Below are 22,944 nucleotides of genomic sequence, written 5' to 3' on the forward strand. Positions count from 1 at the left end.
ACCAAATTTAATGAAATTTATACACAATAGTAATTACTCAAAACACTGATCAAGTTTGAATTTTAGTGGCATCACTTTAACCGTCGTGCTGCCGTAGGGACACACATGTCCATACCGATGGATTAAAACTAGGCAACGTTTTTTTTCTGTTTTTGTTTTCAACTTTAAAATTTTATGAAACTTATACACAATACTTATTACAACAAAGCACAGATCATGTTTAAAATTGGATGGCTTCACTTTAACCTTTCAGGAGTTATGCCCCTTTTTTAACATAAATTACTGATCTTTTAGTTTCTGCTTTCTAACTATAGTTTGCCTCTTCCAAATGTCATGAAACTCCATACACTATGCTGAGTATATAACCAGAAACCACAGATCAAGCAAGTTTTGACATTAGGTGGTGTCACTTTAACTGTTTTTCAGTTATGTCCCTTTATAAATTTATATGGAAAAAAATGAACAGGTCTCGTTTAAGTTCTTTAACTTCAGTTCGACTTAAATGTTAAAATAAACTTCTACACAATGCTCATAATCACAAAGCAGTTTTAATAAATATATGAATCCTGCATCTGTATGTGGAAGCACAGGGGCATGTATCATTGATGTTTTAATCTAGGGGCGGAAATATGTGGCAGTTGACTGGTACAATGTATGAGTTTACATTGTGAATTTGTGTTGAAAGTAGAATACATACCAGTCGACTGGCATATATTTCTACATTTATGATCCATTGCCGTGCCCCTATAAAAGAACTTGATAAAAGGCTCCACAACATGTAGTGTACTGTACTGAGAAATGATTAACTTAAAAGAAAAGAAAATGTCAATAATTACATAATAAGTACATAATTTGACTTATGCATATCACGGTATGAATGTCCCTATAGTAGTCCAAATAATTGACGTCCCAAAAAAAAAAGCCTTGCCAGACGTCATAACTATTTGGACCAGTATGGCCCTAGTCCAAATAATTATGACGTCTCAGTCAGGCAAGGCTATTTTATTTATTTTCTGGGACGCCTTCCCGTAGTCCAAAAAAAATATGACGTCTTGGAAGGCTATTTTTTATTTTTGCTTTGACGCCTTCCTGCGATGTAAGGCGTCAAAGAAAAAAATATAATAGCCTTTCCAGATGTCATTTTATAATTATTTGGACTAGCCTTCCCATAGACACATTTTCCATTTTTATTATAGGACTGTCTACGAGTGCAGCTAAAACAATAAAAAAAAAATATCATTTACCCCCATTACTCTTTGGCCTTCTTCCATCTTCATCGTCATTACCAGTCTGTCCGATTTATTGATCATCTACTCTTGAATCTTGCTGGTCCGACATGCTGCAATGGCTGTAGAAGTTATTTATTTTGTAGAGATATTCGAATCATCTCAGGAAAGGGATGCTGGCTGTGTTCCGGAACAAATCACCTGTTTACTTAGGCCGTGTTCACACCAAACATCGTGTACAGTAAACACGTTTACAATTAGTTTAATGTAATGTACACTAGTTTCACATTAAATTTGTTCGCATCTATACACCTTGTTTAATTACCTGTACAAAAGATTTGCTCACACTTGTAAACTATATGTCATTTAAATGTTCATTACGTTGAACCGAATGCATATTTTCGCACAACTTTTTTAGCAGCTAGGTAACGACCATTTGACCTAAAAAAAAAAAAAAAAGGGGGGGGGGGGTGGATTTTCCCAATTTGTTTGCTATTATTCAATAAAAATGAATAAAAACGTTCGCGCGAAAAAATTCTGACTCAGACTCGCCCTCCCCCTTTTTTTGTTTTTGCTCCTTTATATAAGCAATTTTGATGATTTGCAGTAGCTTAAAGATGTCTCGATTACACATTAAAAACGTAGGCTGTATCAGCGTGCTTACAGGAAGAAAAAGAATTGAGATGTTAAGGATCACTACATTTCTATCTTTTGTATTTGTGTCAAATGATATTTTTTTCTCTCCAAGGAGTATTTGGCAAAGGAGGGGGTAATATTGTTTTATTATTATTTCTAAGTGTATTTTAACGGATCTGAGATATTAGACAGACAAAACAATTTACCTTACTTTTTATAGTAATGCATATATGAGTGAATCGTTGTTTGAGTAAAGACCAGTGGCAAATATATCTGTCCTCCTTCCAGTCGATTCGGGAAGACCTTTTCAAATGAATAATGTGTTCGGCAATGATGATGTTTATGTCTTGATAAGGGGTTAATAAAGCTACGTACATGTAAAGTGTTCTTATAACAAATAAATATCTCAAGTTTAGCCAAATATTTCTGTCAAGAACTTTATCAATATTTGTTATAAATATCAATTTTAATCAAAAATCGTTTCTTTTATAAATATACATGGTGAAATTAGTATTTGTAATGCCTTGTTTTGTGTACACTTAACCCACACAAGGCCTACATTGAGTATCCACTGCATGTAGACAAAACATGACTTTAATACACTACATGTAAACATTGAGTTTTATCAATGGGAACTTATTTTTTTTTTTTTTACGTGTGAGTTACACTAACACAACACCGAGTTTAGGTCAATGTGAACACGGCCTTAGTCTGTTGTAATAAGCTACAAATGTAATAGCATACTGTACTATACTGTACCGTACATACAGTATACGTTGTTACTATTTCAAAAAGACTAATAGCACTAATAACTGTCTTATTGATAAAGCAAATAGTTTTTGGATGGGGTGGATATGGGGTTTACTCCTTGTTGAAGACGGTACGGTTACCTATAATTTCGCTAGCATACACTTCATTTCAACTTTGGTTGATAGTTGTACAATCATACCACATCTCGTTATGTACTTCATATCGAAGCTTAAAGCCTTTCATAAAACAATCTACCCTTTACTATAACACCCTGTTTCTGTTCATGATATTTACTACAAGTTCTACTTAGTAACAGACCCAACGAATATCTTTCAGACCACAACACACATACGTTAAGTTCAATTTTTGATAATTGCCTATGCAACATCAACTGATTATATATATAGTCTTTCGCACAAGTTTTACATACTTGAGAGATATCACATGTTTAATGATAAAGTCCGTCAATTGTTCAGATTGTAGTTTTGTTATTTGAAATACGTCGTCGGTCATTTCTACTTTAATAGTCACAACCACCAGCTAGATTGCTAAACGACATTTATTGTTGATTAAACGTGTGATCAATTGAATAACTCTGGGTGGATTTGCCCAATGAAATTCAATTCCCAAATTACCTCGGTTTTGATCGAGGACAACATACTAGTAGCATAATTTGGAAATTGAATTACATTGGGTAAATCCGTACAGGGCAGAGGAAATTGTTAACAAAATCCAAGTTTTACATATTCGCGACAATTTGTATTCGCGATATTTTTCTACTCGCCAAAATTAGTTGGTTTACAGTATTTCCTCTGCCCTAAACGGATTGGTTATGTTACTTGTTTGCTGAGTCTATTATTCCATACCAAAGGGACTATTTAATGATTAGTGTAAAGAATCGCAATGCATGCAGATTGATAGAGAGCTTTGATATATTCTTAGTTAAACACTCCATATGGTGTTAATAGACATAAGACCATGTGGAATGAGACCACTCTTCATCCATGTTTGTTTGCACTAAATGAGGAATCATGTTCTACTTTTGTTGATGTCTTCGTATTATGTTGTTTATTGAGGAATGTGTATGTTAAATTTAAAATTGCGAATAAAAATTGGGAATCTGTCAAAGAGACAACAACCCGGACAAAGACCGAAGGCCAACAATAAGTTTTCAACACAGCGAGAACGTTTAACTTTTGTTGTGTGCCGATTGTTTAAGCAGGATGTCGACCTATAGGTTTCTATTTAAATCATTGACGTTCATATCACACTTCCTTTTATCTATATTTGTTGAAGCATTTTTTAAAAATTATAAGAGTCATGAGGATCTTGTTGGGTTTAATAGAATAGAGGATAATGACCAAAACATCAACGAAAAGAGAAAAAAAAGGAAACAATAAAAAGAAGAGGATCATTGGGTGCAAAAGTATAAAGAATAACTTTGGAAGATAACATGTACAGAATTGGATAATTCAGTGCTGATTACAGAAATTAATAATGTACATAATAAAGAATTCATCGAATTGTAAAATTATTCTCATTGGAATGTTCTCCCAATTGATACGATATTCCCGTGCTTGCATTTCCTATCATGATTTTCTTAATAGAGGGTTGCTGCTCACAATATATGAAGCTATTAAATCAAGAGTTCCAAATGGTTAAATTGAAATCATCTCTTCGTAAATTTTGCGACCGCCATCGCGAGTTGGTTGACCGTTATGGAATAACCGTTTCACAAATGATATCGGATATGTTCCTTACGTCGTAACAACAATCCCCTTCCCTTTCATAAAAATGACCTACCGAATTAGACTATTTACCAGATTTGTTATAACATAAGCAACACGACGGGTGTCACATGTGGAGCAGGATCTGCTTACCCTTCTGGAGCACCTGAGATCACCCCCAGTTTTTGGTGGGGTTCGTGTTGTTTATTCTTTAGTTTTCTATATTGTTTCATGTGTACTATTGTTTGTCTGTTTTTCCTTTCATTTTTAGCCATGGTGTTGTCAGTTATTTTCGATTTATGAGTTTAACTGTCCCTCTGTTATCTTTCGTCCCTCTTTTACAGAATAAGTCTAATTTTCAAAGAAAAGTGCCCGAATATTTCAGAAATTTAGGAAACCTATCAGGACCCTAATTCAAGACAGAAGGTCTTCCATTTCAGTTAATATTTGTAAACTGAACCCTTTTTCATACATGTCTGTATATCTACGGCACTATTTATTAATATTCATACATTATTCTGAAAAGTGACAATAAAATAAAATAAAACATTCAAAATGATAAAACATAACAAACGGAACCCAGAAATGATTATACTTAATCCATGTAACAACGTCAAAGGTGCTTGGTGTATATAACAAGTTGATATACTTGTGACCGTACGCAAACGTATAGAAGATCCATATTGCCAAATTCTTGATTGACAAGATTAGAAACACATTTTGAATTGAAAAAAATCTGTTCGTAATATTAACTTTTCGATAATGTTTCATCTGCAATATGAATATTGTCTGAAGCACAGTTGCAACTGTCCGCAAAGTAGAAAAAACAACGGTTCGTTGTACGGCATAGTAGGCACATGTCGCAACAGAAGATGTTAAAATAATAAAATGATGCATGTTCATAAGTTTTCGATTCTTTGCTCTTGGTTTCAATTGCCCAGATAGAGAATAAAAACATAAAAAAATAAGAATAATGCGAAGAACTGCTACGCCTGTGAAAACATAGTGAATTCCCATCGGCAGTTTTTTCCCAATTTCTGAAAACATGTAAAAGGAAATAACAACGCATGAAATAAGTGTGCATAGCGATCCTATTATCACTATAGTTACGGATTGTAGATTCCAAAGTGTCCTACCATTTGAAGTCTCATCAGATAGCAACAATTCGCGTTCTCCAACTTCTTCAGCAAATACTACGCATTCCTTTATGCTAATGTCGGTGTGGTGTGGCATTTGTTTTGGCCACAATTCTGATAAAGATATTAGGCTTAGCAAACAAAATTCCAACAGAACAGGATCAAGAAAGGAGTTAAAAATATGTCTTGCTTCATTAGAAATGAAAACAGTACTGTTGCCACAAAAAAGATCGGTTTCGTTTCTCAGTTTTTTTACATCTTCGTAAAACATGTCAATATTTCTACTCATCCATAATGAAATATTTGTCAAGAAAATCATTAGTATTCCATAGTATAAAACAATTTTATTTGCAAATCGGTATTTTGAAAAACACTGTATAAAAATTGTTTGTCCAATAGTGAAAATCCATGTTAGAATGTAATACACAGATAATAGCAATAACTCAGATGAAACGCCGCATTGAAATTCCGTTACCAGATCAACCACCTGATAAATAATATTCCCACAACAAAACATCCACAAGAAGAACAGTTTCAGTCGGTTACTAACTTTTACTTCTTTTTCTATACGCCATGTTCCACATAATGATAATATAAATGAGCATAATATCAAAGTTAATATTCCAATGCATAACAGTGCAATAATCAAGATACGCAGTGGGAAATCATGATGTATGTAATTATTCATCAATTCTATAATTATTGCAATAGTCGTTGTTAAAATGACACATACAGAAATGCTACCGTCATGTGATGAAAATCCTACAGTCTGTCTTTTCTTCACAAGACCAGCAGTAAAAGGCAAAATAAAAATTGCCTTTAGAACATTGAGACCATTGCTAGCCATTTCCTTTGCAATTGTGTGTCTTTCAATAAACAATGACCAATATATGATATCATAATATAGGATATCTATTTCCGTATTACTTGAAGTTGCCTTTAATGGCGAGGTTATATAACCTCATTCACAATTTTCTGAAAGGAAATAACTATAGAAACAATTGACATATTTTTTTATGTATATAAATTGAGGAAATTATCATATAGTTCAAAAGGCAAAAAGTACGGAGCATAAAAACAACTAACAAACTAATTAACACAAAGCACCGACATTACGGTACTCAAAACTGAATGGTAGTTCAGAGCCAATTTTGATTAATTTATAAATCGCGTATCCCAATCCTTTTTTGTTTGTTTAAGAGCTATTTTATTAATTCGGGAAACTCGAATCCGCTCATTTCGACAAAAAAACACGGAAACTTCTTCAAAGTCTTTATTTCACTGCAATAGCTAATTAGGAATAATCTGATTTGTATGGTGAAACTTTGAACTACAAATGTATGCCATTTTATTGTCAGATTTTCTTTATCTCATGAATGAATGTTACCTTGTGCTCTATTTTTAGCCATGATGGCCATGTATTTGCCTCACTTGGAAAACACAAACCTTTTACAAGAGGAAACTCTAAGGATCGTTCACCTAAAAGTTACCTTGAAATTCTATTGGAAGATATGAATAGTTTTAAACGAGAAAATATTAGTCCTTGTTACCTAGAATCAAGAGAGTAAAATATTTGTACTGAAGCATAACTCCATACCTACATAGTGTAAATATACATAGTGGTAACAAATCAAATGTACTGGAAAGCCAGTTTAGACTGAAGGGGTCACTTAATAGACCTATTTCGAGTTTGTCCGTCACCGGAAAAAACTCGTCAATTATGCGTGCCTTTATGACATCTTTTACCAGATGGAGGGAGCGCCTGTATCCCTGTACTATTAACGTTCATCAAGTGCCTTAGTGATCGTCATTTTGGAGGATTAACTAGAAATAATGTTTGTTCTGTAGGTACTTAATCACAATTCCCTTATGACAGAAGTGCTGATTGTCAATTGTGAGAATTCAATTTGCCGAATCAATCGTGTAATGTAGCAGCATAGTTTTTCAACCACATGCTTACCATTGGAACGTTAGTGAAGATGCCCCTAAACGCACGAGGTCGAACGCACGAATGATGTTCACTAAAACCAAAGTTTTTGACGGAAATGCATCGAACTCGAAAGTTTTCAATTGTTTCGGTTTTATAACATTCTTTGTAGATCTAGTTTTGTGTTTCTGATTATTTTTTGCAAATTATAGTCTCTATTTATCAGCTTTTGAGATAATAAACAAATACTAAAATAAGTGAAAATCGTTGACGTTGAAATTAAAACTAACAATAAATCTTCATAGCTGTGTTATAGTTTTGTTCGCGAGACTACACTTGTCTACATATTATTTTTATACACCTAACCTTTTTGATATACGCTTTATTTTGACCGAACACATCTCCAAACACACAAAATGCTTTGAAACTAGCAGTCTTTGTCAGAATGTTGAAATATGGTAAAATAATGAAGTGCATAACAACGCAAAGTGCAATTAAATATCGCTGAAGTACATTTGTTTACTCGATGATTAAAATTATGCACTCAGGTTGGTTGATTAACAATGAAAAAAATTAGATTACTTATACCCCGTTCACACTATGCCGTTTTAAACCGGGTTCGACCAGAATTAGTAACAGTGGACATATGCAGGTTACAATTTTGGCGCCGTTATTTTCTATTTTTGTCGAGATTGAAAATCCCAAACCGGGTTAAGTTTTATCAAGTGTGAACTGAGGTAATTAATTCCGGTTATTTCACCCGTGTTCGACTTGGTGCATATTTTATAGTGTGAACACGGTATAAGTCTTTACCTTGAACTCTTATAAAATGATAATAATCTTTATTCGCATAAAGTTTCAACGGTACAGAGATATACAAACATATAGCGATGAAAAAAACTTATGTATATTAACACCATACAATCAAACATACACGTAAGGAAAAAATATACCAATTATAAGTAAGTACCCACATACACAGTTATCATTTTGTACAATATATAGAAAATTTGGGTTTGTATATAGTTATCAAAGGTACCAGGATGTAATTGACTATAGAACAAATTAATTTATTTTTTTTGCGTATAAATCTACATAGTTTTTCTTATTTAAACTTGTTTGTACATCTCAAAATTTCTTTGAATTTCAAAATATTTCGTTTTTGCCACATATTTTCATGAAATTTATCATCTTGTATTATACATTGATGCCATATTGTAAAACATTAACTGATGTTAGTTCAACAGCTTCACTCGCCGATTGATTGATTTTTACTTGCTTTACGTCCTGTTACAAATATTTCATGCATATTCAACTGGGAAATGAATAACCATGAAACTTTTTTTTATCAATACGTTTTATTGGTGCATAAACAAAAGATATTTTTACAAACACTTCTCGATTATCGTAAATCTTTAAACCTTCGGTACATTTCGTAATAGAAAATAAAACATTTAAAATGAAAGAAAACTTTAAAAGGAAAAAAAATATTATAAAGTAATGCATACGTTCTCTTGCTATAGAAAACAATTTCGTTACCTCCGGGCATGCTGTGTGATTCTGAAAGAAATGAACCGTCAATCCAGCTTCCTAAATGTATAAAGCCTAGCATTAAACATAAATTTTCTACAGAGATGAAAAATAATTTGTCTGTTCTATAAAACTTAACACATTTATCTGCCTGTAAAATGAGAATACACTGTAAAAAGCAACACAAAATGAACGACAACTCCATATAAATGAATAAAATTCGTGTTGATGATTCCACGTTATCATTTCTATGAATGTCATTAAACAGGGATAAAGTCACAAAGAACATATATCCACTTGATCCAAATAACAGAAAGAAATGTCCAGATGAATGAGAAATGTTATTGTTACCATGACGACATTCAATCGATAATAAATGCAAACACTTAATTGTCAAACAAATTAGAACTGTATTTGAAAAAGAATAACCAGCAAGGACTCCAAAAGATCTTTCAAATACCTCGTATATTTGAAGGATTCTAAACACTATGACGGGACACAAAACAATGATTCCAATTAAGGCATAAATAACCGAAAACTTTATTCCTGATCTTGTAGACCTGTATTGAAATAAAAGCGGTAACGTTTCCATTGTTTCGTATTCGGTATGTGAATCCTCGAGACTAATTTGAGTATATTCGTCATTCTGTTGCTTTGGCCACATGCCAAGTAATAAAAGGTTTGCAAGTAATGAGTACTCTAGGACCATTGGTTCCATTATAAGTCTTGATCTTCTATACAAACTTGAAACAAGGCACGAAATGTTTGACGAGTTACTACTAGCATCATGCAAGTTAAAAATGCTGTAATGTGTCCAGACTGATATGTTTGTTATAAATAGCACAGACAAAGTAAAATAAAGCAAGGACCATCGGTAGTATCTCTGATGTGATATTAGTCGAATAAAAAGTGTTTGCGTGATAAAATACACAATTAAAACTATCCTGTATAAAACTCTATGTCTTATATATTTATGACAAACCGACTCATAAATATATAGAATAATTTGATTGGCAATACTTCCAACACCAAACAAGTATATGAATTTTAATTTCATGCCATGGGTGTGGTCCGTTATATTTCTGTAAATAACATGGTGTCCGCGCACAGACAAAACTATAACAGCGAAAGATGACAGTATTGATATAATGCACAACACAATTAAAGATATCAAACCAATTAAAGTATATTTGTTCTTCCCGTTATACTCTACTGATGTCACAAACATAATACAACACAAGCATGATGCTGAAATAACTCCAAACACGAGAAAAAGTAAGTTTTTCTCACAAAAACGCATTTTACTCTTGTCTAGTCCTATATTACAAATTACTTAAATACAGTATTCTGTCGACGGAGAAAACTATAGTAGTCCAATCCGTACAATAAAAGTGTTCTCTAATTTTACTTAAGACTTTAAAACACTGCTATTATGTATATCAACCATATTCCGATTTAAATACATTTACTGACATACAAATTGTAGGACTTCCTAGTTAAATTCAATGGATCATTGATATATTATGCAATGGATAACACTATTTCACCTGAAAAAAATAAAATTTAAAATTGTTGTGTTGTAACATTTATCAACGGAAATCCCACCTCAAAACATGATACATATACGTTGACCTGAATTAAATTTTGAAAACGATTTGAAAACCTTTAATTTACAAAAGTACTTAAATACAGTATAACTAATATTATATGTATGTCAATCTTTATCGATGGAGTAAACTATAGTTCTATTCGTACAAAATATACATTCTCTTTTTATTTAAGACTTTAAAAACCCTTTTATAATGTATTTCATTTGTTTTATATATCCATTTAAAATGGGTACTTCTTATCAAATTAACAGTCGAACAAGACTGTAAGAAAAGAAGTGACTTCCAGAGCGCATCATTGTCTTGTACAACACCATTTAAAATAAATTGGCTTTTATAAAACATGTAAAATTATTATACCTAATAAAAACGATCAAAAAGTAAAATCACAAAAATAATGGATCAAGTAAACGAAACCATTGAAAGGAACGGATATTGGATACCTATCTATGACACAAAGCCGAAGATGCGCAGCAAACAAACACAGAAAACATATGAAAAAGTAAAATACAAAAATACTGAACTCCGAGGTAAAATCAAAAAGGAAAGTCCCTAATCAAATGACAAAATTAAAAGCTCAAACACATCAAACATCAACTGTTATATTCCTGACTTGGTACAGGCATTTTCTTATGTAGCTAGCTAGACCTCTCACTTGTATGACAGTTGCATCAATTTCAATATATTTAAAACAATGACTGAACAAAACAAACAGACATAACATGTAAAACGTCAAAATTGAGGACACAACAGTCAACATTGTTTTGTAACCTTAATCACTATAAAACAATCAAATATGTAACAAAGAAGCACAAAACGGCATATAGACAATGCACAATATCACTTTAATCACTATTTTATGCATATTTTTAAATTAAAAGTCATGGTTGTATCTATAATTGAGACAATACTATTATAAAGTGAATGGTTTGTCATAATTAACGTTCTCAGAAAAGTCCCATAGTGTCCTTTTAATGAAAAGAAATAATCCGATTTTTAACTTTATTTACTTATTCATTTACATTATCATTCTTCAGTATAATACAAAAGAGGGACGAAAGATACCAGAGAGACATCCAAACTTTAAAATAGAAAATAAACTGACAACGCCATGAGTTCATCTACCTTAATTTCTATTGCAATGATAGGATATTACTTCAAGGGCGATGTGTATCGGTTTGTTTGGTACTTGCCCTGAACACATATTGTGAAAGGCAGATTTTTGTACAAGACCATATGTCAAACGCTAAATTGCTGCTATTCTAGACAAGTGAACAAAAACTATCAAACTTCTGCTCTCAATCCTCTGTTTTAACAAAACAATACACATGATGTCATTGCAATATGTTTTTAACTGTTGTTGAGCGTAGGACAGACTCACATAAATAGACGTAATCCCATGAAATTCAAATTCAACAATCTAATGTATATTAAGTTCACACTGCAACGACAATGGACGTGAGGTGGAGAACGCTGTAAACCCAGGTTCAATCCACCATTTTGTACATTTGAAAAGAAAATGCCTGTACCAAGTCAGGAATATGACAGTTCTTGTCCATTCGTTTTTGATGTGTTTTGTCATTTGATTTTGCCATGTGATTATGGACTTTCCGATTTGATTTTCCTCTGAGTTCAGTATTTTTGTGATTTTACTTTTTCTGTATATATCCGCTTTTATCTAGAATGCATTTGATTCCACTAGCTCCGAGAAGGTAAAGGAATTTTAGTTTCAACTGTGCTGTCTTGTTCCGTCTGTACAACTTATCACTACCATTCTAATTGCTGTATTTTATCTACGCAAAATGCATTACCGTTGTATCATAATATCCCTTATAATTCTTTATATAAAATAAGCAAATTTAAATAAATATCGATACATTCAGTTTTTAGATTTTTTTTTAAATGGAAATTATGTCAAACTAGGGAATATATTCTTTCGCGCATAGCTCTGGTCCCTTACAAAATTTTGTCTTATACCTTTTGTCCTATTTGATTTTACCAGCTATAGTTCTTAGTTTCGATCATTTTGCCATTTCTGTAGATAATATATTGCCGATATTTTGGCTTTTAAAATGTTCTACGTATCTGATATATTTGTTTGAGATAAAACCTATATAGACAACAGCTCTTGAGGGATCATCTGATAGTTTAGTGCAAATAGAAGTATGTCGAATTTGACATTGTATGGGTGCCACACGAGGAGCAGGATCTGCTTACCCTTCCGGAGCACCCAAGATCACCCCAGTCTGTGTTGGGGTTCTTTTTGCTCAGTCTTTTGATTTCTGTGTTGTTATTTTCTCTTTTTGCATTTGTTTTCGTTTTTGCAATGGCTTAGTCACTTTGATTTCGACTTATGAGTTTATATGTCCCTATATATGGTATCTTTCACCTCTTGTATAGTTAACTGTATGAGTAAAACACAAACTTTATACTAAATACCTTATAGGGATCATTAATTCAAAGTTTGATTGAAACTGGTTCTGAATTTTCAATTATAAAGAGTGTTGTAAAGTTTACAATGCATTACACACGCCTGATGCTTGCAAAAGCTCGCATTACCCTTTATGTAGTTCAAGGTAAACATAACTCAAAACTAATGATTTAAGAGCAATAGCTTCATAAGGAGTCGTCAAATAGTTTTCTACTTTGATAGTTCTCATGATAATTTGTAAAATCATTAAGCATGTTAAGCATTAAACAACTACAATTATGACTTATCCAATGGTATTGGTCATGTTGGCTTTCGTGTATGGTCTTTATTACTAAAATTTGTGCAGTTTACCGTTTTCATATGAGAAAGAACACGATAATTTCGTCTTAATTGTCTTTTAACGTGTATAACTCCTAAGGGAATCTACCAATGATTTTGATAATATTATATATTCAAATGGTGACGTTGAAATCATCTCTTCGTAAATTTTACGGACGCCATTACGAGTTGGTTGACCGTTATGGAATAACTGTTTCACAGATAATATCGGATATGTTCCTTATGTCGTAATGTCAATCCACTTCCCTTTTCACCCCGCATGTGACCTACTGAATTAGACTATTTACCGGGGACTGTAAAACAACGACGGGTGCAAAATGTGGAGCAGGATCTGCTTACTGTCCCGTAGCACATGAGATAACCCCCAGTTTTCGGTGGGGTTCGTGTTGCTCAGTCTTTAGTTTTCTATGTTGTGTTTTGTACTTTTATTTGTCTGTTAGTCTTTTTTTAGCCATAGCGTTGTCAGTTTATTTTCGATCTATGAGTTTGACTGTCCTCTGGTATCTTTCGGCCCTCTTTTATAAATTTTGTGAGTTTGAACATAAAGACGTGACAGGGTTATACATGTTTGTTAGCGCCAATTCCTCCCATAACCTGGGATAGTGGTGTTTAACACAACATAAAGAACACACTGTAAATATCAGACGCAGATTGCTTAGTTCAAAAAAAATTATGATTTACATATTTTATATTAATATTATTGTATTCTATTATTTGAAAATCAAACTAACTTTATTCGTTCAGAACAAGTCACATGTTCATCTGTAAAGTTTAAAATGTAGACTAAAAACGGAAGATAGAAAAGTGATTTTACACAGATAAAAAAATATCTTATCATGTAGTTAAAACATCAATACTTCTTGTTGTGATACAATCATAACAACCAATCAAATAAGCTTCTCCTTTATTTCAGGCGAACTTAAAATAGTATTATAACAATGAAAGCCTTTGTCAGTACGAGGATAATCAACTTAAACGTCTTCTGTTTGTAGTCAATATACCTTTTTAAAGTTTATATGTATAGTTATCAAAGGTACCAGGATTATAACTTAATGCGCCAGACGTGCGTTTCGTCTACATAAAATACACCAATGACGCTTAGATCAAATTAGTTATAAAGCCAAACAAATACAAAGTTGAAAAGCATTGAGGACCCAAAATTCCAAAACAGTTGTGTCAAATACAGCTAAGGTCATCTATTCCTGGGATAAGAAAATCCTTAGTTTTCGAAATATTCAAAGTTTTGTCAACAGGAAATTTATTTAAATTACCATATAATTGATATTCATGTCAACACCGAAGTTCTGACTACTCGGCTGGTGATACCCTCGGGGACAAAACGTGCAGTGGCATCGACGCAGTGGTGTAAATAGATATATCCTCGTTTATCATTGAATATCATCAATTCAAAATGAATTTCTACTCATGGTAGTTTGATTGGGTTAACACATCACAGCTGATACCGTATAATAAATTAAGATTTTCTGGTTATTTGCGATAATAGTATTCTAATATCCAAAACGGATTTTTTGCACGAATTAGACAAAAAATATTATATCCTATCAGTTTGCGTGTACCCTTACAAATTCTTTTATGAGTGTGCAGTTCATAAAATTTGGGCGTTTAAAATAATATGTTATTTTATTCCTATTTTTAATTTCCGTAGTAGAAATGCATCTCCGCATATATTTCTGAATTATTGTAATTCTTTAAACTTTCTGTACATGCCATACAAGAAAATAAAACATTTGAAATGAAAGAAAACTCGAAACGGAAAGAAAAAGTTAAAAAGCATTGAATACATTCTCTTACTATAGAATACAGCTTCGTTACCTCCAGGCATACTGTAAGATTCTGAAAGAAATGTACTGTCAAGCCAGCTTCCTAAATGTATAAAACCTAACATTAAACATAAATTTTCTACTGAGAGGAAAACTAATTTGTCTGTTCTATAAAACTTCACACATTTATCTGCCTCTAAAATTAGAATACACTGCAAAAAACAAGATACTATGAATGTCAACTCCATATAAATAGCTAAAACTGGTGTTAATGGTTCCGCGTTGTCATTTCTATGGATGTCATTAAAGAGGGATAAAGTCACAAAGAACATATATCCACTTGATCCGAATAACAAAACGGTATGTCCAGATGAATGAGAAATATAATTGTTGACATGACGACATTCAATCGATAATAAATGTAAGCACTTAATTGTCAAACATATCATAGCTGTATTTGAAAAGGAATAACTGGCAAGGACTTCTATCGATTTGCCGTTCTCCCTATGGATGTGAAGAATCCTAAACACTATGACGGGACACAGTACTAAGATTCCAATTAAGGCATAAAGAACTGAAAACTTTATCCCAGATCTTTTAGACCTGTATTGAAGTAAAAGTGGTGACATTTCAATTGTTTCGTATTCCAAATGTGAATCGTTCATACTTTGTTCATGAGTTTGCTCTTTTGGCCACATGCCAAGTATTAAAAGGTTTGCAAGTAATGAGTACTCTAGGACCATCGGTTCCATCATAAGTCTTGATCTCTTAAACAGATTCGAAGCAAAGCAAGACATGTTTGATAAGTTACTATTAGCATCATGGAAGACACTATTACAAATGCTGTAATGTGTCCAGACTGAAATATTTGATATGAATAACACCGACAAAGTAAAATAGAGCAATGACCATCGGTAATATTTCTGATGTGATATAAGTTTAAAAAATAGTGTTTGCATTACAAAATATACAATTAGAACCATCCTGTATAAAACCATATATCTTGTATGTTTACGACAAGCCGACTCATAAATATATAGAATGATTTGATTGGCAACACTCCCAGCACCAAAAAAGTATATGAATCTTAATTTCATGTTGTGTGTTTGGTCTGATATATTTCTTGAAATAACATGCTGTCCTCGCGCAGACAACACTACAACAGCAATAGTTGTAAGTATCGATACAGTGCACAATACAATTAATGAAATCCAACCATTTAAATTGTATTTGTTCTTCCCGTTATATTCTGCTGATGTAACAAACATAACACAACACAAGCATGATGCTGAAATAACTCCAAATACAAGAAAAAGTATATTTTTTGCACAAAAACGCATGTTACACTTGTGTTGTCTTAATCAACTATACTTTCACTGACATAAACACTGTTGGACTTCCTAGTATATATTAACAGTATCTTTACTATCTTGACCAGTTTAGAACTTCCTAGTAAGATTCAATGATTTATTGTATTTTTATGCATTTGAGGACACGATTTCAAGTGAAAAATTATATAATTTTTATGTGTCGTAACATTTAAAAATGGAAATCCCATCTTTTAAAATGATATACTAAAAAAATATTTATATTCTAGTTAAAATTTTGGAAATAGTACTCTGCATATCTTTTATATACAAAGTATCAAAATACAGTGTCATTGAGTTTAATTTGTGTCGTCTGAGTGAATACGACTTTAATAAGGTGATATATGTGCAAAAAAAATGCATTCTTTATTTTAAAAATATCAATTTTAGTAATGTAAGTCTGTTAACGTTAAACATCATATGACACATTAGTTAAGGGAAGTCTTGATAATAAGTATAATGTATTTTATTTGTTTTATATGAACTCATATACTGATAGAAATGAATAAATGTATGTACATGTATACATCTTATTAAAATAACAGCCTTATAACACAGTTACACACGGAGACGTCCAGAGGGCAGTATATAGTATTCTACAAATACACTTCCAAAACAAGCAAGCTTTTACAAAATTAGTATACCTAATGAAAAAGGATCACGTAAACAATGAAAACAAGGCATACGTTATATCCATCGACGACACAAACTCACTCTATAAACAGCAAAAAAAGCAAAAAACATGTTTAGAGCCTTAATTGCTATTGTATGCCCATTTCTAAATTCAAAGTCACAGTTGAACCTATTACAATTGAGGCAACAATATTAAAAGTCAATAGTTTGTCAAGATAAACTTTTCCAGAAAAGTATTCATATTCGAATTAACATCTTATACAAATATAATATTTAATAACACTTTTAGATATTTGGATGATACATGTATGTTTGCTTTCAGTAATAACGATTTCAGTATTTAAATTAAAGATATTTATCCTTCTGAACTGGTTTTGAATAAAGCTGATCCTAACAATCAACACTTCCCTTTCCTGGATCTTGATATCTATATCTTGAACGGGAAGCTTTTATTAAAATACCAAAACTTATGAGAAAAGAGGTGATTTTTTATTTCCTATTGTTGTTTTTTTTTTTGCGTTTTGTAGAAAGTGACCTTCCATGTCACCATCTTATGGTGTTTATATGTATATGTCTCAACTTCTTCGATACGCTGGTGTTTTAACGACGTATAATGAAAAGTTATTACACCTTGGTTTTTATACTAGTATCCCAATTTTTATCATCGGTACAAGAACAGATTTTGTAGTTATAAATCAACATACAGACATCATACGTTTAGGTATTTCACATCCAATCTTAAACAGACGTATTCAGACGGGATATAATTACGAAACTGTTGTCAGGTATTTAAATATGGCATATTTTAGATTTAATAATGATTGAGGGTCTTTGCATCGGAAACAAACACATTTATTCCAAAACTAGTTGTTGGCATTCTTCTCGTACAATTTATGACGGCATGAAACTAAACCCCAAACGTGATGGATTGTACTTGATTTTGATAAAATCGGTATCCGGTCGTTCCGGTCCCAAACCGATCCGGCCCCAAACCGATCCGGCCCCAAATCAATCCGGCCCAAAGTCGATCCGGCCCAAGTCGATCCGGCCCACGACGATCTGGCCCCATAATAAAATATGAAATAACTATATTGATTTTGGAGGAATTTGTGACACATTTTAACAGTTTAAATGGAATTTGCGAAAAGTGTCCGATGATGGATGACAACAGGTAAGTGAAGTATTGGAGTACCAGTTAAAGAACTATTTTTAATCGATACGAAAATGAGTGTAATTGCAGGTTCAACATATTTTTAAAGATGAAGTTATTTTCCGTGATAACTTTAACTTTGAATGTCATGGCGATTTTATTTTTTGTTAGTTCATACACAGAATATCTAAATAAATATTTACAGTCCACTGAAACCTATAAAATTTAACTCATCATAATGACTTGATTAATCAAATCATTAGTCTATAATTGGTTTGTTTATTCAACAATTGTCTGATGATATTTCTTCTACTTCTTTAATAGCCAGTGAAATATTGAAGGACTGGTCTGGTATAACCTATAGAATTAACACAAATGAACCCAAGACCATTGTTTTATTAAAAAAAAACTTATATACAAAATTACAGTTTGATTATATTAAAGCAAAAAGAGAAATTAGAAACTTAACGGTATTACAGAGACGGTGTTGCCACTTTGAACATTCCTCACACTGAAGTGCATGCTGTCGAGATCTAACATACCACACAAGGAAAAGCCATTGTGATATTAAAAACAAACGCATTCTGTCTTCTCTTTTTTAGATAGGATTCGGCAAATCAAACAACATTTCTCAATTTGAGAAATTCTAAGAACTTAAAAGAAAACAAAGTTTGTATGTATCAGCTTGGGGATCGGCTTGTACCGTTGTATATGTAACTATTTGTTATTACACAAGATGAAAGACTTGTTAGCATCACAGTCAATTGAAAGAAAATGCTAATTACTGCTGATTAATGTTGATGTCTGAATTGTTTTAATATAATTATACCCAACACTCTTGAAAACTTGTAATAAAAACTTAATCAACCTAGTTTGTTCATTTTGTTTTATACTCATCTGAAATTTGTTTTTTACCGTATACCTTTTACATTATAATAAAAAACATTTATGAATTACATTAATATATATCTTTATTTTCATTCCTTATGAAAATATTTTTTATTGGGGCCGCATCGACTTTACATATGGACCGGATCGACGTGGGCCCGGATCGACGTGGGACGGATCGACTTGGGCCGGATCGACCCGAAAGCCTTGATTTTCATATGATGAAGACATAATATTTCAATCAGTTTGGATCTGATACTAGTCCTTTGTGGATTTATGTATCCTTTGAATTTCAATTAGTTTCTTCTGTTACCTATTTTGACATCGGACTCGGACTTCTTTCAACTAAATTTCTGTTTGTTTGTTTATTCTGCATTTGCTAAGGATATAAGGGGAGAGTTTAGATCTTGTTTAAACACGCCGCATTTTTGCGCCTGTCCGAAGTCATGAGCCTCTGCGCATTGTTCGTCTAGTATTCTTTTCTTATCTAATTTCATTTATATGTTCCGAAATTAGTTTGACGTCCATTTTCATTGATCTAGTACACATTATTTTTAGAGGCCAACAGAAGCCCGCCGTCGGGTGCGGGCCTTTTTTGATGTGTTGAAGACCTGTTGTTGGCCTTCGACTGTGTTCTGCTCTTCGGTTGATTTGTTGTCTCTCTGGTTTATGTTCCATATCCATTGTCAAATTTAAAGTGTTATTGAGTATGACTAGATTAAATTCTTTCATATCAACAGTACTATATCAAAGGGCTGATTTTTCAATGTTTATTCTATTGATTTTTTATCTATGATATTTTTTTTACGAATGTCCTTTGGATGAAAAATCCCTTTTTAACTGTATGGTTAATTCATTGAAATTATTAGTCTCCAGTAAAATATAAAGTCCCCCCATGTTCTTTAATTTGCATTGTAATAAAAGACTACTCTTTCAAGGTCGATGTGTATCTTTTCGTTTGGTATTTTGACCGAAACATCATTTGTGTGTACTACTATATGCCATACGCTATATTGCTCTTAATCTTAAATGAAATACTTTGATATCATGTCTTTGTAATGTTTTGTGAAATGTTGTTCGGGCTAACACAGACTAACAGGCAAACGTATATTTTTTTTTAAGAAATAGTCTATCTTAATCCCGTGAGATACAAAATCTCCAAACCCATGTGGCAGAATTGCTTAAAAGATAGCTGACAATAGTTCTTATACTTTGATTTAACTGTTGCTCAAGTCTATAAATCTACGGAATCGGTTTATGAACATGCCTTTAATCAAGATTATTGCCTACAAGGATCAATAACTGTGACGATACAAACTAGGGCGAAGTATTTGAGAAAAAGGAGCACTAGGGACGTCTGCTATTCACCGGGGAAGATTGACAATTGATAGGAACCTGGGCGCATATTAGGAGTTATGCTCTTCTGTTTTTTTACTTCGCGCGTCGAAACCACAACCTAATATTATATAAAGGAATGAGCGTTGTTTACGGTGACAAGGAGTTTGTTGTGAAATTTTCATTCTGTTTGAGAATAATATTTTCTATTGACCCATGGTTTTGAAATTTTCCATTCTCATTTTTTCGATTAAAATTGAAAAGGAAATGGGTTATGTGTCAGAGATACAACAACTCCACCAAAGAGCAGAAAAAAGTCCAAGGCCAACAACTGGGCTTGAACACAATAACTGGTAATGAATATTGATATAGTTACTTTATTGTAAATACAGTGTAGCTAATCAACATCAACAACACACATAAACACATTAAAAGGTTCGTATGGCTAGAAAGCAAATCTCTTAAAGATTCCATAGAATAATATAAAACATTTGAAATGAAAGAAAACTCCAAAAGGAAAAAAGACGTGGAATAAGATATCATAGGTTTTGTGTCCAAAATATTGAGATTCAAAACCCTTCTGCCACCTGAAGGATGCTGAAATGAAGGAATTTTTTGCCCAATACCCAAGATGCATCACAGCAAGGGTTAAACATATATTGTGTAAACGCAGGAAGGCGTGTGACCCCGCTCGTGTATACGACCTACAAAAGGACATCTGTAATATAAATATAGTATGCAGGTATGATGCAATAATAATGCTTATTTCGTGATATATCGCGAAACCTCTAAAACTTGGAGAAACGTCATCATCTCGAAAAATATTAGCAAACAGAGATAAAGTTATGAAAAATGTAAATCCAAACAAAGACAATATAAGTAAACAATGGCTAACAGTTCTAAAATTATTTGATGTAGTAGGACAGCAATCTCTATACAGTAAAAAGAAACATCTTAGAATAAGTCCTATCATAACCGAAGTAGAGAAACAGAAACTTACTAACAGTGGAAAAGTGTATGTTCCTTTCGAAACAAAAATATCTAGAATATCTAGCAAAGCTGGTGGGAAAACTACTATTATTCCAACGAAAACATTGCAATGCATTTTCATTCGTGTCAATATGCTGACGAGTACGCCTTTTACCTTAATACAACATTGGGTTTCCTCGCTTTTGTTTTGAATGAGCGGAGACGTCTCAGTAATTTGATCACAAACATTGATATTGCAAATCTCTAATCTGTCTTCAGGTTCTTCGATTGACCTTCTAGTATTTTGTTCGTCAAACTGATGCTTTTGCAAGTTCAGTGGCCACATTTCAAACACGAATATACTGGCAAGCAGTGCATACTCCATTATCATCGGATCAACAATTACTCTGGATCTCCAATAAACTTTAGAGATTAGTGTTGTATTATAATTACAGTCACTTACATTTGACACAGAGTAGTAGTCCTTTGTTATGTAATATCCGGTTACAGTATAATAAGTCCAGACAGCAACGTTGGTTACCAAGATGAAGCTCACGGTGTAGAATATAATAATACTGTTTTTAAGTACATACTTATACATTATCCGTATAAAAGCCGTTTGTGTTAGAAAAAATAAAATCAATGTTATGTGTACTGCTAAAATATTATCAAGATGGGCGTGTGGTGCAGAACACTCTCTTCTGTAAATATACGCTATTATTTGGTATGCTATTCCACCAGCTCCGAAAAGGTAAAGAAATTTTAGTTTTAACCAGGTTGTGTTGTCCCGTCTATACAAGGTGTCACTTCCATTTCTTGTTATTCTTTTTGCATTTATATAAATGATCACCATGCTAGATAAAAATGCCAAAGCACACAAGACTATGAGGTATGCATTACCAGGTGGTGTCATCGAAGCCGTGATATTTCGCCCCCGATATGATGATACGAACACGGCACAACATGAAAATGATATAAAAGCAACCAGAAAAATAAGACCGGAAATACTACCATCATTCCTATGGAACCTGTTAGTTGATGGAACACCGGATGAAAACAGCAATAAGATCCCTTTTAAATCGGACATTGTTAGCGAAAACAGTTTGATTTTTTAAGCTCAACTTTGACGTTAAACATTGGTAGGCTTTTTTATATACCATTAAATTCAAATGTTTCCTTATTTAATAATAACTTTATTCGATTGTATCTGTTCTGTGAAGGTTTAAATGTAAAGCTTCGTTTAAACAAATCTTTTATTCTTCTTTTTAACGGTGATGCGTGTTGATAAAAATATTGAGGAAGTTAGATTTAATTTTTTGAATTTTCTCAAGGAAGTGCATTATTGTTGTACAAATAATATTCTTAATTTAAATTTTAAAAAAAGGTTAATTTAAATATTCGTCGTTACATTTATGATTTTTTTTTCGATTTCTCGAGTACGTTTGATTTGGTATTAACATTGTCATGGATATATATAGCGCATCCAATAACACGATAATCTTTAAAAGATAA

At 32.6% G+C, this 22,944-nt stretch overlaps 2 protein-coding genes across 2 annotated transcripts; both read right to left on the minus strand.

Moving 5' to 3' along the window:
* Nucleotides 1-4,818: 4,818 nt before the first annotated feature.
* LOC139488381 (uncharacterized) lies at nucleotides 4,819-6,338 on the minus strand. Its single transcript, XM_071273930.1, has one exon. The coding sequence runs from the start codon at nucleotides 6,320-6,322 to the stop codon at nucleotides 4,853-4,855; it is 1,470 nt and encodes a 489-aa protein (XP_071130031.1). The 5' UTR covers nucleotides 6,323-6,338; the 3' UTR covers nucleotides 4,819-4,852.
* Nucleotides 6,339-19,459: 13,121 nt separating this feature from the next.
* LOC139488382 (uncharacterized) lies at nucleotides 19,460-22,580 on the minus strand. Its single transcript, XM_071273932.1, has one exon. It carries the CDS (start codon nucleotides 22,517-22,519, stop codon nucleotides 20,909-20,911), a length of 1,611 nt encoding a protein of 536 aa, XP_071130033.1. The 5' UTR covers nucleotides 22,520-22,580; the 3' UTR covers nucleotides 19,460-20,908.
* Between the last annotated feature and the right edge of the window lie 364 nt (nucleotides 22,581-22,944).

This window comes from Mytilus edulis, chromosome 9 (assembly GCF_963676685.1).
Source record: "Mytilus edulis chromosome 9, xbMytEdul2.2, whole genome shotgun sequence".
Taxonomy (NCBI): domain Eukaryota; kingdom Metazoa; phylum Mollusca; class Bivalvia; order Mytilida; family Mytilidae; genus Mytilus; species Mytilus edulis.

Coding starts and splice junctions, on each gene's coding strand:
- LOC139488381 (XM_071273930.1), bottom strand. CDS start 6,322: ATGGCTAGCAATGGTCTCAATGTTCTAAAGGCAATTTTTATTTTGCCT.
- LOC139488382 (XM_071273932.1), bottom strand. CDS start 22,519: ATGTCCGATTTAAAAGGGATCTTATTGCTGTTTTCATCCGGTGTTCCA.